This window comes from Arvicanthis niloticus, chromosome 26 (genome assembly GCF_011762505.2).
Source record: "Arvicanthis niloticus isolate mArvNil1 chromosome 26, mArvNil1.pat.X, whole genome shotgun sequence".
Classification (NCBI taxonomy): domain Eukaryota; kingdom Metazoa; phylum Chordata; class Mammalia; order Rodentia; family Muridae; genus Arvicanthis; species Arvicanthis niloticus.
In genome coordinates this window covers 9,448,815-9,463,026 of record NC_133434.1, presented here as the reverse complement: position 1 = coordinate 9,463,026, position 14,212 = coordinate 9,448,815, and the positions used below count along the sequence as shown (strand labels likewise).

Below are 14,212 nucleotides of genomic sequence, written 5' to 3'. Positions count from 1 at the left end.
ATGCAGGGGTTTCCCAGGATTTGGGGCGCCATCCTTTTTATTTCTCCCTTCCATGGTCCTTTCCCATGTCAACAGGGCCATCTTGACCTGTCTTGGAAGGGGGCGCTATTTAGCAACCCGAGGCCGCTCTGATAAAGTCAGAGACTATCAGCCACTGTGCCAGCCTTTATAGATCCATCCAGTTCAGACCAGTTCACCTGAAGGGCAGCTTCTGGCCTCCGAGCATCCAGGAGGATGACAATAAAGGAGCTTAAGGAAGGACAGAGACTGAAGAGGGTCGCTTAGGTGACAGGGAAAGGGTAGGATAGCCCTGTGGTGAGGCAGGACTGCCAGCCCTTGCAGCACAGTGTCACCCCGACACTCATCCTGGGAGGCCCCTTTCTTGTCTACTTTTCTTCCCTGGCCCATGTCTCATGTGTCTCTCTGTCTCTTCCTCGTGATGTGAATTCTACTCCTTCCTCACTTGCTTTCCTTTTTATTCAATTACAGACTTTCAAACTAAACCTGGTGTTAAAAATCATCTAGCTAGCCAGGCGGTGGTGGCACACGCCTTTAATCCCAGCGCTTGGGAGGCAGAGGCAGGCGGATTTCTGAGTTCGAGGCCAGCCTGGTCTACAGAGTGAGTTCCAGGACAGCCAGGGCTACACAAAGAAACCCTGTCTCGAAAAACCACACACACACACACACACACACAAAAAAACCAAAACAAACAAAAAGAGCATCTAGCTCTGTAGCTGAGTTCGGTGGTTCAAATCTGTAATCCCGAGTTTGGAATGTAGAGAGCGGGAGACAGGGAGTTTAAGGCAACTTCCGGTACCCAGCTATTTTGAGGCTACCCTGGATGTTTTAATCTGTTTTTTTTTTTTTTTTTAATTGCTCTGATAAAACATCACGACCCATAGCAAGTTGGGGAGGAAAGGGTTTATTTCACTTCCACTTCACAGTCATCACTGAAGGAAGTCAGGACAGGAACTCAAACAGGCCTGGAACCTGGAGGCAGGAGCTGATACAGAGGTCCTGGAGGGGCTCCCTTACTGGCTGGCTCCTCTACGGTTTGCTCAACATGCTTTCTCATAAAACCTCAGACCACAAGTCCCTGGGTGTGGAACCATCCACAAAGAGCTGGACCCTTCCCCATCAATCACCAAGGAAACGCCCTATCGGCCTTGCCTACAATCCTATTTTATGAAGGCATTTTCTCAATGGAGGTTCACTCTCCACGACTCTAGCTTGATTCAGGTTAACTTAAAACTATGAGCATACTGGGATACTTGAGACCCCATTAAAACACAAAACAAAACAAAACAAAACAAACAATAACAAAACAGGGTCAGGGAAATGGATCAGTGCAAAATGTGTGGGTGCTAGTACAAAGACTAGCTTGAATCTCAGAATGCACCTAAGTGTTGGGTGGGCACGGTGGCCTGTTTGTAATTCTAGACTCTGAAGGTAAAAAGGTGGAGACAGAGCATCCCAGAGCTAGCTGGGTAGCCAGACTTGCTTTATCAGCAAGCTCTGGGTTCAACTGAGAGACCTTGCCTCAAAACAAATAAGGAAGGTGGGAATGGTTGAGAAGGATTCCTGATGTCGATCTGGGACTCTCATATGTATGAAAAACACACATGGGCTCACACACTTTCTCTCTCTCTCTCTCTCTCTCTCTCTCTCTCTCTCTCTCTTTCTCTCTCTCTCTCAACCACTAACTAAACCAAAACTCTTATTCTGTGTTTTCAAAAGCATTAAAAACATTTCCAAACTCTTTTTCATAAAAAAAAAGAAAGAAAACAAAACAAAATAAAATCAAACTTCATAAAACTCTCCAAGATGTAAAGCTGCCAGGGTTTCTCTGCTACAAGAGGAAATTAGATGGCTTGCTTTATCCACCCAGCTTCCAACTGGGTAATCCTGCCCCCCACTCTCAAAGAGCTCCTGAGTTCCTGTGTCCTGAATGACAGCCTAAGGGAAGCTTCACATGTGCCAGCTGAGGAAACTGAACCCCGGGGAGTGGCAGGTGCTTCACGTCATAGGCATAAAGAACTCCCTTGAAGATCAGGAGCTGCAGTCATTCCCAGAGGCTCAGAATCTGCTTTCATTCACCAAGACCACACTCAGCCCTCAGAACTGGAAGTAGTCTTCGGACTTTCCCCGCTGATCTGATGCAATGATTCACCTTCCATCCTGGCTCAAGAGAAGGAGTGGGGAAAAGACAGATCGGACTTCTGAAAGGGCAAGTACGGGATGGGATGCCGGTTGTCATCCTAGCACTTGGAAGGCTGAGGCAGGAGGATCGTTCCAAGCCAGCCTGGGCTACATAGTGAGACAGTGTTTCAGGAGGAAGGAGAAGGGGGAGGACGAATAGGAAAAGAGGAGGAAGAGGAATAGGAGGAAGAGGAGGAGGAAGCAGAGGAGGAAGCAGAGGAGGAGGAGGAAGAGGAGGAAGCAGAGGAGGAGGAGGAAGAAGAGGAGGAGGAAGAAGAGGAGGAAGAGGAGGAAGCAGAGGAGGAGGAGGAAGAAGAGGAGGAGGAAGAAGAGGAAGAGGAAGAAGAGGAGGAAGAAGAGGAAGAGGAGGAAGAGGAGGAGGAAGAGGAAGAGAGAGGAGAAGGAAGAGGAGGGTGAGTAGGAGGAGGAAGAAGAGGAGGAGGAAGAGGAGGAGGAGGAAGAGGAGGAAGTGAAGTCAGCTGATCCCATTCTGGGCATCTCTATGGCCTCTGTGGAAGTCCTATTGCAAGAAAGTGGCTGGGGCCAGTAACAAGAAGTGTAATGGTATTCACATAAACAAAAGAGCTTTGTGATCTTGGTGGATTCTGACACTAGCGGGCACAGGAACATGACAACTTGCTTTTCCTCTGAGGGAACAGCAGCTTAATACTGGTGTGTCAGCTCCGTCATTGTGCAAGCTCTCCCCCGCCTCCTCCTTCCCCACAGCTATAAGATACACTGTCAGATGAACACTCGTCCTTCTTCCTCCTTTGTAACATAACAATACGGATGTTTATAAAGCTTCCCCTTGCCTCTCCAAGTCAATACAATTAAAGCACAATGCTTCTTAATTGCCAGCCCTCTAGCCCTGTGCAGAGCAAATGGCAACCATCCCAATTAAAATAAGTACTGGCATCACTGAGCTGTGGCCGGGTGAGGAGCCAGGCTGGGACTTCTGCAAAAACTGCCCCAGACTCAACAGAAAATGCTTTGCCTTCAGGGTGCCTGGTTTTCAATGGCGGCCTTCGCAGCTATTTTTTGGACCCATCATTTTTTTCTGCCCTGCAGTTTTCCAGAGCCAGGGGAAAGACAACTAAAGCAAACCGTCCAAAGAAACAGCTCCAACAACCATGTCAAGAGTCACAGAAGACAATCACACAGAGCATGGGGGCTGGGGTGGGAGAGACGGGATGTGACAGCACCGGGTCTGTAATCAAGCACTTGGAAGGAGGCTGATGCAGAAAGGTCTTCAATGTGAGGTTAACCTGGGCTACACAGGAAGACTGCCACAAACAATAGACAGATAGACAGACAGACAGACGGACAGACAGACAGAATCAACTGTTTGCATCCTCTTGGTCATCAAAACAGTAAATGGTTGTTGGCTTACTATGAAAGTTTATTTTTTTTTAATCAGATTTATTCATTTTATTTTGTGTGGATTTTGCCCACATACATGCCTGTGTACCACATGCACGCTTGGCGTCTGTGGAAGTCAGAAGAGGGCATCAGACTCCTCGGAACTGGAGTTATAGATCTTATGAACTACCATGTAGGAGCTGGGAATTAAACCCCAGTCCTCTAGAAGAGCAAGAAATGCTCTCAACGGATGGGCCACCTTTCCAGCCGCTCCTCCTGCCCCCCCAAAAGTTGGAATTTCTTATGAAAAAAAAAAAAAAAAAACTTGGGCCCAGCGAGACGGCTCAGAGGAAGTACTGAAGACCTGAGTCCAGTCCCTGGACTCCACACTGTAAAGGGAGAGAACTGACTTCTGCAAATTGTCTGCTGATCTCCACACCCACACTGTTGACCTCTAGTAACACACACACACACACACACACACACACACACACACAAATAAAAAGAGTAAAAATGTAAAAGAAAAGAAAAGATCACAATGTTGCTTTAAGCTCTTGCATTGAGAGAAAGAAGTACTTAGCAAAAACAGACAGTACCTATCCAGGACACGGGTGTGGGTTTCTCGAGGAGTCACCTCATTGTCTGGTCAAAGCATGGAATGAGCCACACGTGGAAGACCCTGAGGACAGTGCCACCATCTAGTGAGGGCTCACTAAACGGGGGCTGCTGTTCTGTGCACGGCTTCGGATACACACAGTGCTACCACAGACAGTGTTTTCTCTTGACTGAAATCCAGACCATCTGGCTCGAGCCCAGATATCTGAAAAAAAGACTTTAGGATGCTGGGTATTGTCCAGTAGACTTTCCTGAACACATCCCAAGCAGGCTAGTCTATGGATCATGGTTTTCCAAGCTGCCTCTAACCACTCACTGCCTTAGCTAGACATTTCCTCTGTTGGGAAGAAGAAACTCCCCCACCTAGGAAGTGCGAATTGCCCTTGGTCTCTTTCATAATACCAGGCAGAAATATGCAAATTCTTACCCAGGCTTCTTTGGTCTCACCTTCCCACTTCCAAATGCCACAGTACTCTGAAGAAACACCAGTGGAGGATGGGAGGTCAGGGGATTAAACTTTAATTTTCTCGGGTGCCTTATGAAGCTACAGCAGGGGCTTTATACACACTGGTAACCCTCCCTTCCCTGCACCCTAAGCAGGCAAGCAGGGAGGAACTGCAGTTTCTGGAGAATCTGGCTTGTGTGGAGTTCAGCAATTACCGCTATATAGATGGACTTCAAGGCCGTTGGGGGAAGAGGTAACTTGTTCAGGGTACCACAGTGAGTCAGAGCCCCATCTACTCACTCGGGAGCTCTTGAATTTTCCTCTGCCTCTCTGAGCTAAGTTTTCTCATCTCTGAAATGAGGCTACCCAGGTAGGCATCCTCAAGGGCACTGTAAAAGGCCCGTGAGTTAATTCAGCCATTGCGCTTAGCACAGACATTGGCATACAAATGGATCCAATAAGTGTTAGGTATCATCATCATCATCATCACCACAACCACCATCATCACCATCATCACCACCACCACCATCATCACCACCACCACCATCATCATCATCACCACCACCACCACCATCAACACCACCACCACCACTGCCCCCCAAAGAAGATCTGCGCCTCTTCTATTACCACCAAATAGGATCGGTTCTTGATTAAAAACAATGGCTTTGTGTCCAGGCGATCAAGCTTTAATGGGCAACAGCAGTAATGACTTCTGTTCTTTGAAGCAGAGGTTGCTGGTCCTACTGGGGTGAGGGGTGGAAGCTCCCTTGTGGCTCCTATGCAGCGGAGATCCCATCTCCAAACCCTTTTATTGACAGGGTGCACCCTCTCTCAGGAATGTCAGCTCTTTCCATCCGGAAGTGCTATAATTAGTGTCCTTTCTCTGTTCCTTCTCCTTCTAGCTCCTAGCCCTTCATTTCTCTGCTTCCCTTTCCTTTTTTTCTTCCCCTTTCTCTCCTCCCTTCCTCCCTGGTCTTTGCCCTCTCGGGTCCTACCATTTTCAAGAGTCAGAGATCCTTTCCCAGAAGTCACTGTCCAGCCAGTCACTGAGGGCTGTGGGGGACTCGGCCTACAGTGATGTAACAACTTTTTATAATGTTAGCGAGATCTATTTGAAGTGCCCGGGCCTTATGGTCCTTTCATCCATCGGTGCAGTGGGTTTCCATTACTGACCTCGCCAATGATCAAATGAAACGTGAAATAGGGCTAATTCTGAAGGCCCGAGGCCCAGATGGATCGATGTGCAAGCCAAGGGCAGAACTAGGGCTTTGTGAATCGAAGCACACTGGCCCACTTCGTGGCTGGAGACCTGCTGTCTAGAAGCAATTCCTACTATGGCTGGCTGGATTCCAGCCGGCTGGGGCCCGGCGGCGCGCGGCCGCTTTAAGAGAGGGGCGGGGCCCGGGCCAGGCGAGGCAGGGCCTGCCCACAAGGCTGCTTTTCCTTTTTGATCCATTCAAAAATTACTCATTGCAAATTCCCGGACAGCTCCGGGAGGAGAAGCTGGGAGGGCGGACGACGGAGAAGGCTGCAGCGGGGCAAGGCTGGGACTCCCGGACCCGGCGGGCTGAGATCGGACCCGCAGCAGCCACCGGCCCGCGCCGAGCTCCAGTGGCCTCTCCAGGAAGCGTCAGTCTCCGCCCGGAGATCTGGGAGCACCGCCCCCGCCGTCCTCCCGGGACCCCCAAGCTCCGGCGAGCGGGCGATGGGCGGCCGCTGAGCCGGCACTCGGTATCGCGACCCCAGCCCTCGGCATGGCCGCGCGCGAGGAGCTGTACAGCAAAGTCACCCCGCGCAGGGACCGCCTGCAGCGCCCGGGCACCGTCAAGCATGGATCGGCGCTGGACGTGCTCCTGTCCATGGGCTTCCCCCGCGCCCGCGCGTAAGTCACCCCCTTGGGCCCCGCGACCCTCGACTTCGCTCCGGCTCGCCGTCCTGGCGCTGCCTGAGACCTGCTTAGGGGAAAGCGGTGGACGCTCTGGCGGCGGGAGTGCTGGGCTAGGGGCTTGTTTGGGGGTGGGGGTGGGATGCTGGACGGCCGGGGCATCAGGTTCGAATCCCGGGCTTCGCGGGTGTCTCTGGGCGGTTCGCGCGCGCTCCCCCAGAGGTCTCTTAGATTAAGCCCGGGAGAGGCGGGTCTCTTGGAGGACTTGGATGCCCTACAGAGTGCTGAGCACGTTTGGGAGCAGGAGTCGGGGGTCGGTCTACTGGTGGCTGGGGAAAAGCGAGGGGCCGCGGGGCAGGGTGGCCGGCGCCCCCGCTGCAGCGGCTTCCAGCTCCGGATGTCGCTCTTGAGCTCTGGCTCCCTCCGGAGTGGGAGGAGCGGGAGCGTGGGTGTCGCTGAGTGTTCATTGATAGAGAGGATGGAATGGGAAGAAGAAGTGATTCCTCCAGGGGACCGGGGTTCTCGTCAGTGGTGACGGCAGCGCAGAAAGCTGTGGGTGCTCTAAAGTATGGGGCGGGGTGGGGAGGGGGGAGCTGCCCTCCTGCCTCCTCCTTCCTTTCCGAGGGTGGGCAGGCAGGCGAAGGGCAGAGAGCTCAGGTGGCTGTCTCTGTAGCCTTCTGGGAAGAGCAGGGTTGCCAGCGCCAGGCTGCAACAGTTCACTGGAGCTGGTGCACACGAGGGCAAGGGGCTGGAACCTCGCCTGATAGAAAGCCAGCGCCTTCTCCGGTTAATTCCTGGCTTGCTTGTTTCCTCGGTGGAGACATAAAAGTTCGGGATGGTGGCAGGTGCTGCTCTCTTTTTCAATTACATCACCAGGATGGAAGAGTTGGGCGAACTTAATCAGATAGGGTCGAGTCAGTAAGTTCTTTCCTGCGCTTTCATTCGTGTGTGGTAACTCCAGGTGTCCTAACTGGGAGCCTTAAAAACGTGGGAGCAGACTAAGGAAAGCAGACTCCTGTTCGGGAATATACCATCCTACCCAGCCTGCTCAGACAGGCCCGCTCCATGAAAAGCTACAAAGCGGACCAAGATTTCTGCGTCCCGCTGACTTCGAAACGCTAGGGGCTTCAGCACAACACAAGGGAAGATGCGAAAGGTTGTGCATGGGGTGCCAAGTGAGGGTCCTCCGTGGAAAGCCCTGAGGATGGGTGTCGATCTAGGGCCTCATGAGAACCCGAGCTGAGTCCAAATATACTGCTTAGTTCGAGGCAGCTGCCATTTCTGAAGTGAGATCAGCGTCAAGGACCCAAATTGATGAAGTAAACGAAGAAGTGATTCAGTGGCCTCTTTAGATTTTCATATTTGATATTCAGTGGGCTTTAAGGGAACAGTCTGTTTCCTTCAGTTGGCCTCAGAGGCCTTGCTCGGGTCCTGACAGACTAGGATGCTGGCTTGATTAGGTCTTCTTTAATCCCTGAGATCACATTATAGCAAGATCACTGACATACTATTGATGCTTGGAAACACTTTATTTTCATTACCTAGCTTAGTAAAGACATACTCCATGCCTGTTTTATGACCTAGGAAGCTGGAGTTTAAAAGAGGTTATACAACATATTTAGGGGTCACAGTACTTAGGGGGAAAGCAGAAACTCCAACCCTGGCCTGGTGTCTGCACTATCAGACCTCAAAGGAAGAGCCATGGGGTTCTGTGTGGATGAGATGCTCTGAGCTGTGCCCTGCACGCGGTAGACAGGCACTACGTGGTAACACTGTATCTGTTTCTATTGGCTGCTGAAACGAACGGCTTCTCCGGGATGGATGACTTAAATCAGCAGAAATGTATTCTCTCCATATTCTAGAGGACAGATGTTCCAAGTTGTTTATCCCCGGGATAAAACTATGTTCGTGAGGTTGTGCTCCCTCTGAAGGCTCCAGAGGAGAATCTGTTCCATTTTGCCAGCTTCTGGTGGCTGGTGGGCATTGTTTGATTGTGCTATCCCATTTCATTCCATTGGGTCTGCACCCTTAATTGTATTCTCTTTACACTAAACTCTCTGGGTGTCTCTTATGATACCTATAGAAAAGTTTGTGTGTGTGTGTGTGTGTGTGTGTGTGTGTGTGTGTATGAGAGAGGAGAGAGAGAGAGAGAGAGAGAGAGAGAGGGAAGGAGAGAGAGAGAGAGAGAGAGAGAGAGAGAGAGAGAGAGAGAGAAGGGGAGAGAGAGAGAGGACAGCTTATGAAAGTCTAGTTCTCTCTTTGTACCACAAGGGTCTCAAGGGGGGAACACAGGACATCAAGCCTGATGTTAAGCGCTTGATACAGTCAGCTCCAGCTCCATCCCTGTCATCAGCAAATGGCAGGACTCTGTTCCTTTTCGTGGCTTAGTAGTATTCCATGAATGCATATGATTGCCCTATGGTCCTCGTGGGTAATCTGGAATAATTTACCCATGTCAAAGTCACCCCTGAACTTCATAACATCATTCTTATAAAGTCTGTTGTTTGCCATGTCAAGTAGTGTTTACAGGTTTTAGGGATTAAGACATAGGCACCTGGCAGTGGTGGCTCACCCCTTTAATCCCAGCACATGGGAGGCAGTGGTAGACAGCCAGCCTGGTCTACAGAGGGAGTTCCAAGACAGCCAGAGCTGAACAGAGAAAAATCAGTCTCAAAAAAACAAAACAACCCCCCCAAACCAAAACACCAACTAAAAACAAACAAACAAAACAAAAAAAACAAAACAAAACAAAAAAAGCCCTGGAAGGGGAGGGGAAACCATAGATATCTTTTGGAGAGTCCTTAGCTTACCACAATGTGTTTTACTATCTCTGTTATTGCCTCTCTTCCTTTATCCAAGAGGAAACAGAGAAGGTCTAAGGAAGGGAGGTGGGGTTTATTGCTCTTAGCTAAATTTCTCCTAACAGGAAGTGATGTTCTTAAAGTCACCTGACCAAATTCAATGTCCTGAGCAGGTTTTGTTTTTTTTGTTTGTTTGTTTGTTTTTGTTTTCATTCTCACGGGGGTTTTTTATATCCCAGGCTGGCTTTGAATTCACTGTAAAGCTGAAACTGTCCTTGATTTCCTGGCCTTCCTGCCTCTGCCTCCACAGTGGTAACATAATAGGCACAAGTCTCCACACAAGGTCCCGAAAGAGGCTTGAATAGGGTCCCTATCCCGCTACAAGTGTCTGCTGGTCACCTTAGTGGGTTCACTCAGCTCAGCAAGAGGCAGCTATTGGAGATTTCTGAGAGCAGGGTTTTAAGTTCATGTGGAGAACTGAGGAGGAAGACTGCCAGACTTACCTGACCAGAAATACTCACTGGAGCATCCGGCCTAGAGGGAGGAATGAAGGGAATGAACAGTGTCATCCCCTAGGGTCCCAGAAGAGTCTTGATGCAGCAGATGAAAAGAGATCCTTCCAGCCTTCTGAGGAGAGTAGTGAAGCCAGGGGCTACTAGCCAGACTCCTTGCGGTCTAACCGGGCCTGTCCTAGAACAGGGACTAGACTATGGATGGCTACAGAGAGAACAGGCCAGCGTGCCCAGGTTCCATTCTGAACTCTGCTGTGCTGGTCTGTGGTCCTGGAATTGACTTAACCCCAGGGCCTTGCTGGAGCCTTCTCAGGGGGATGCTTTTAATGATCCTGGGCTTGTTAAGTGCCTGACAGAGCTGAAACTGCTCAGACTGCCAGGCTGGGCCAACCAGGGTGACCTGGGGGTATGTTCTCTGTGGCTTGTCACTCCTCTCCGAGGCTTTGTCACCTGTCATATGCTTCTGTCCAACTGCTGTAGAAGAACCTGTTTGTGCAGCACTTGGGGGTTCTGTTGGGGAGCCAATGAGGCAGGGCCGAGCGGAGGCCTCTAGAGGGAAACTTTCAAGGGCTGTATGGCTCACCCCGTTTTCTTTGTATCCTCATTAGTTGTGTGCTGGCCCAAATGTTCTAAAAATAGAAACCCAGCTTCCTCCAGGCTGGTGAGGTTCGTCTGAAGGAAAAGGAAGATTGATCAGTGGGCAGAGGGACTGGAATGGTCCTGAGGATAGCAGAAGCGGCCTGTAGCTGAACACACCCAACTTCAGTCAAAGGAGTAGTCTGCATGTTGCCCCCTCTGGTTTTAGAGGATAGATGTTCTCAGCTTGTCGTTAGGGGCCAACTGTGTCCCTTGGAGCAAGTTGCTGAGTGACAGAATCCAAGGTCTCGTTCCTCATCCAGCCCCGCACTGACCTTTCACTTTTTTTTCTCATTTGTCTTAGTTTTGAGACATGTAGCCCAGGCTGGTCCCACACTCACTGTGTAGCTAAGGTTGGTTTTGAATGTTTAGTCCAGCTGCCTCCCTGGGAACAGAACTGATACACTACTTTATTTTTATTTATTATATTTGTGTGCATTGATGTTTTGTTTACATGCATTTCTGTGTGAAGGTGCCAGATCCCCTGGAACTGGAGTTATGGACAGGTGTGAGCTGCCGTGTGGGTGCTGGGAATTGAACCTGGGTCCTCTGGAAGAGCAGCCAATGCTCTTAACCACCGAGCCATCTCCTCTTCCCTTTTTATTTTTTTAAGGTTGCCTATGGCTAGAACATTCTTCGACTATTAAAAAAAAATAGCCTGTATCTTTTTCCTAATGACTGAAGAGAGAGAGATACAGAGACAGACAGACAGACAGACACAGACAGACAGAAAGGACTGTGTGGTTCATTGATAGAATACTTGCTTAGCCTCCACAAACTCTGGGTTCAACCCCCAGCAATATGAGAGAAACCAATAACAAAACAAGAAAGTCTTGAAGGGGCCTGGCAGGAGAGCAGGACCCCAAGTTCTAGTCCAGCGTCTGCCTGATTCTTGAATCATCTACTTACCCATTGTGTCTCTTTTCCTTAACGTGGTGGTCGGCTCCCACACACAGCAGTGTCTGCCCTGTTAACAGGGGCATGGACTTGGAAAAATAGAGCCTGAACATTCACTATTATTTTGATAATATTGTGTTGCCAGAAGGAGATGAGGTGAGTGGTGTTGGTATAGGAATAGCTGAGTAGGGCAGGCTTGTTTTTCTCATTTGAGCTATGTCTAGTTAAAGAGCTGGACAGTGGCAGAAAGCTGGAGTAAGTAAGCAAGTGCCTGGGGACTTGGCTTCAGGCAGCCAGCCGAGTTAGCTACACCTCACTGCTCCAAGATAAAGGCAGCCCCAAGTAGCCCGTGAGCTGTTGAGGGCCAAGCTGCAGGGCCATGCATTAAAATATCTAGTTTCTCTGGCTCTCTCTCTCTCTTTTACCTGTTGGCTGACACTGGATCCCCTGAAAGCATCTGGCCAAGCAGGCATCCCTGAAATGTAGCCAACTCTGACCTGGGGCCTGGGGCTCCTTCCCTGTACATCTTGGATAGATGATTACAACTGTGGTCCACTTGCCACAGAAGAGTTCTTAACGGGTGAACAGGGCAAGGGAGTCTCTACCGTAACTATGTGCTTGGGCAACGTTCTCTACACTTGGGAGTTACTGTGCAGTTCAAAAAAACACTCTAGTGTGCATTAAATATCAGCAGCCTCATAGAAGGCCTGTGAGGGCTATTTGCCGATGGCCACACAGTTAGTTTCTGAGGGTTCTAATTGCTGTATGGACCTCAGCCTAAAACTTCAAGTCCAGTGAACTTTTCGAGACTGCGATTCTTTTTCAAGTCTATTGAGGAGTCATAAACTACTAAATGATGCATGTAGACAAGCAAATGGAATACGGCACGGCATATCCAAGGCCTCAACGTTTTCTTGCGTCCCGTCAGTAAGATGGATCGGTAGGGTCACAGTTCTTGTCTTCAAACCTGACAGGGATGGAAGGAGAGACAGACCAACTCCAGGAAGTCTCTCTCTCTGGCACTGTGAAAGTTTTCTCGCATCCTTTTTTAGGAGTCCTTCTTGAGTTCAAAACCTGAGCCCTGCGCAACTTCTCATCTGGTCATTAATTTAGCTGGAGGTTTTTTCTAGACGTACATGTAAGGTGGTATTGTACAGTGCTTACTGTTGTACTTGTGTTTTCTTGAGTTTCGGGTGAGAGAGAGAGAGAGAGAGAGAGAGAGAGAGAGAGAGAGAGACAGAGAGAGAGAGAGAGAGAGAGAGAGACTTTTTAAGGTTTTCTGAGATAGGGCCCCATATAGTCCAGGCTGGCCTCAAATGTAGTGTGTCACTGAGGCTCGTTTTGACCTTTGACCTTTGACCTTTGAACCTTCTTGCCTTCACCTTGTGAGCACAGTGATTGTGGACACGTGCTACCGCACTCGACTTGATCACACTTTTTTGTTGTTGTTCAAAATCCTGTGTTGTGAATTCAATAGTTCATTTCGGTGGATTGACCTTGAGGCCTGTTGAATGGGCTGCTGGCCTAATTATAACCCCTGAAGACAGCTTCTGTGAAAATTCCCCGTTACGCCCTAATTTCTAATTATACGTTAGGCTTTTAGACCGCATTGGCGATGACACAGCAGATTCTCAAACATAACCACTTTTAAGTCGTAGAAATTGAACATTTGATGAGGAAACAAGCCCAGAAGGCTAAGGGCTGTGGAGATGGAGGAACACCCTGCCTTGCTGTCATGTGCTATGCTCGCCTTAGCACCTGGCTACGTTGAACTCGAGCTGCCTCTGCTCAGCCATTTTTGTAGCTAAAAGCTTTGCTTTGTCTCCCACCACAGCTACTCTGGCTAAGGACAGTGGCTCTGTGGGAGCCTCTGCCATCTCAGCAGTCACTGCTTGTGTATGGGGCTCTCCTTCTGTGGGCATCTGTCAGCTGTCTTATCTGTCTGTCCCCAGCAGACATTGCACATAAGGGCCTTTTTCCTCTGTGCTCTCATCTGGGGACTGGAGAGACCCTGTTTTTAATCTGCTTCCGTCCTCCTGCCTCAGTGTGCAGTTTGACATCCTTCCTGGGATTGAGTCGTGGGCCTGTCCCTTACCAGCCAGATGAGTGAGCTTGGGGTGGGTTTTTGAACACATGAAGCCTTTTTTCTGTCTGTACTACTATCCGGCCCCTACTGACATCTACGATTCTTATCTCAGGCAGTCTTCTGACTCAGCCTTCTAAGTATCTGGGATTATAGGTGTGTGCCTCCCAGCCAAACTCTGCTTGTGAAATTCTGACAGTAACATTGGGACACTTGTGACTGTGGGATGTGCCAGTTCATGCAAACAGTCAGGGAGTGCCTGGCATTCCCTCACCCCTCTGTAAGAGATGGTTTCTACTGCTGCTTGTGTGGCCATATTGTTCTTCATGGTGCTGATGCTGCCTGGATGCCTGGGTACTCTGTGCCTTTATGTCACCCTGCCTCCCTCTTAGCTGGGATACACAGTAGTAGATGGGCAGAGGCCAATGGTGTTTCTCAGTACTGTGTTCTGCTCCCTCGTGCCTGGCTCCCTCCAGAGGGTCTGAGCAGTGCCAGGCCAAGTACAGCAGGAGCAGAGTGGAGCCAGCACCGCCCAAGCTTCTGGCTGTGATTGATGGCCAGGCTCAGGGATCCGACGGGCTACCATATGGCTGTCTACTGATTACTCTCAGATGGAATCAGACTTGAGGTCTGGAGGGAGGGAGGGAAGGCGGGATGGAGAGAGAGAGAGAAAAAGAGAGATTCAAGAACACATCTCCTGTGCCTTTCTGCACTGTGACGGGCACAGCCCCAAGCAGGACACAGAGTCATTGCCAGGAGAAGGGTGGTAAGCAGTGTCCA

The 14,212-nt window shown here is 49.9% G+C and overlaps 1 protein-coding gene across 2 annotated transcripts in view; it reads left to right on the top strand.

The window, feature by feature from the left end:
• The first annotated feature begins 6,014 nt into the window (after window positions 1–6,014).
• Ubash3b (ubiquitin associated and SH3 domain containing B) overlaps window positions 6,015–14,212 on the top strand; it is a 142,846-nt gene continuing 134,648 nt past the window's right edge. The window contains exon 1 of one of the 2 annotated variants that reach the window (XM_076924787.1): window positions 6,015–6,500. In XM_076924787.1, coding sequence (XP_076780902.1) covers window positions 6,373–6,500 — 128 coding nt within the window. In that variant the 5' untranslated portion in view covers window positions 6,015–6,372. The remainder of the gene's footprint in view (window positions 6,501–14,212) is intronic. The other variant, XM_076924789.1, reaches the window with a different exon arrangement.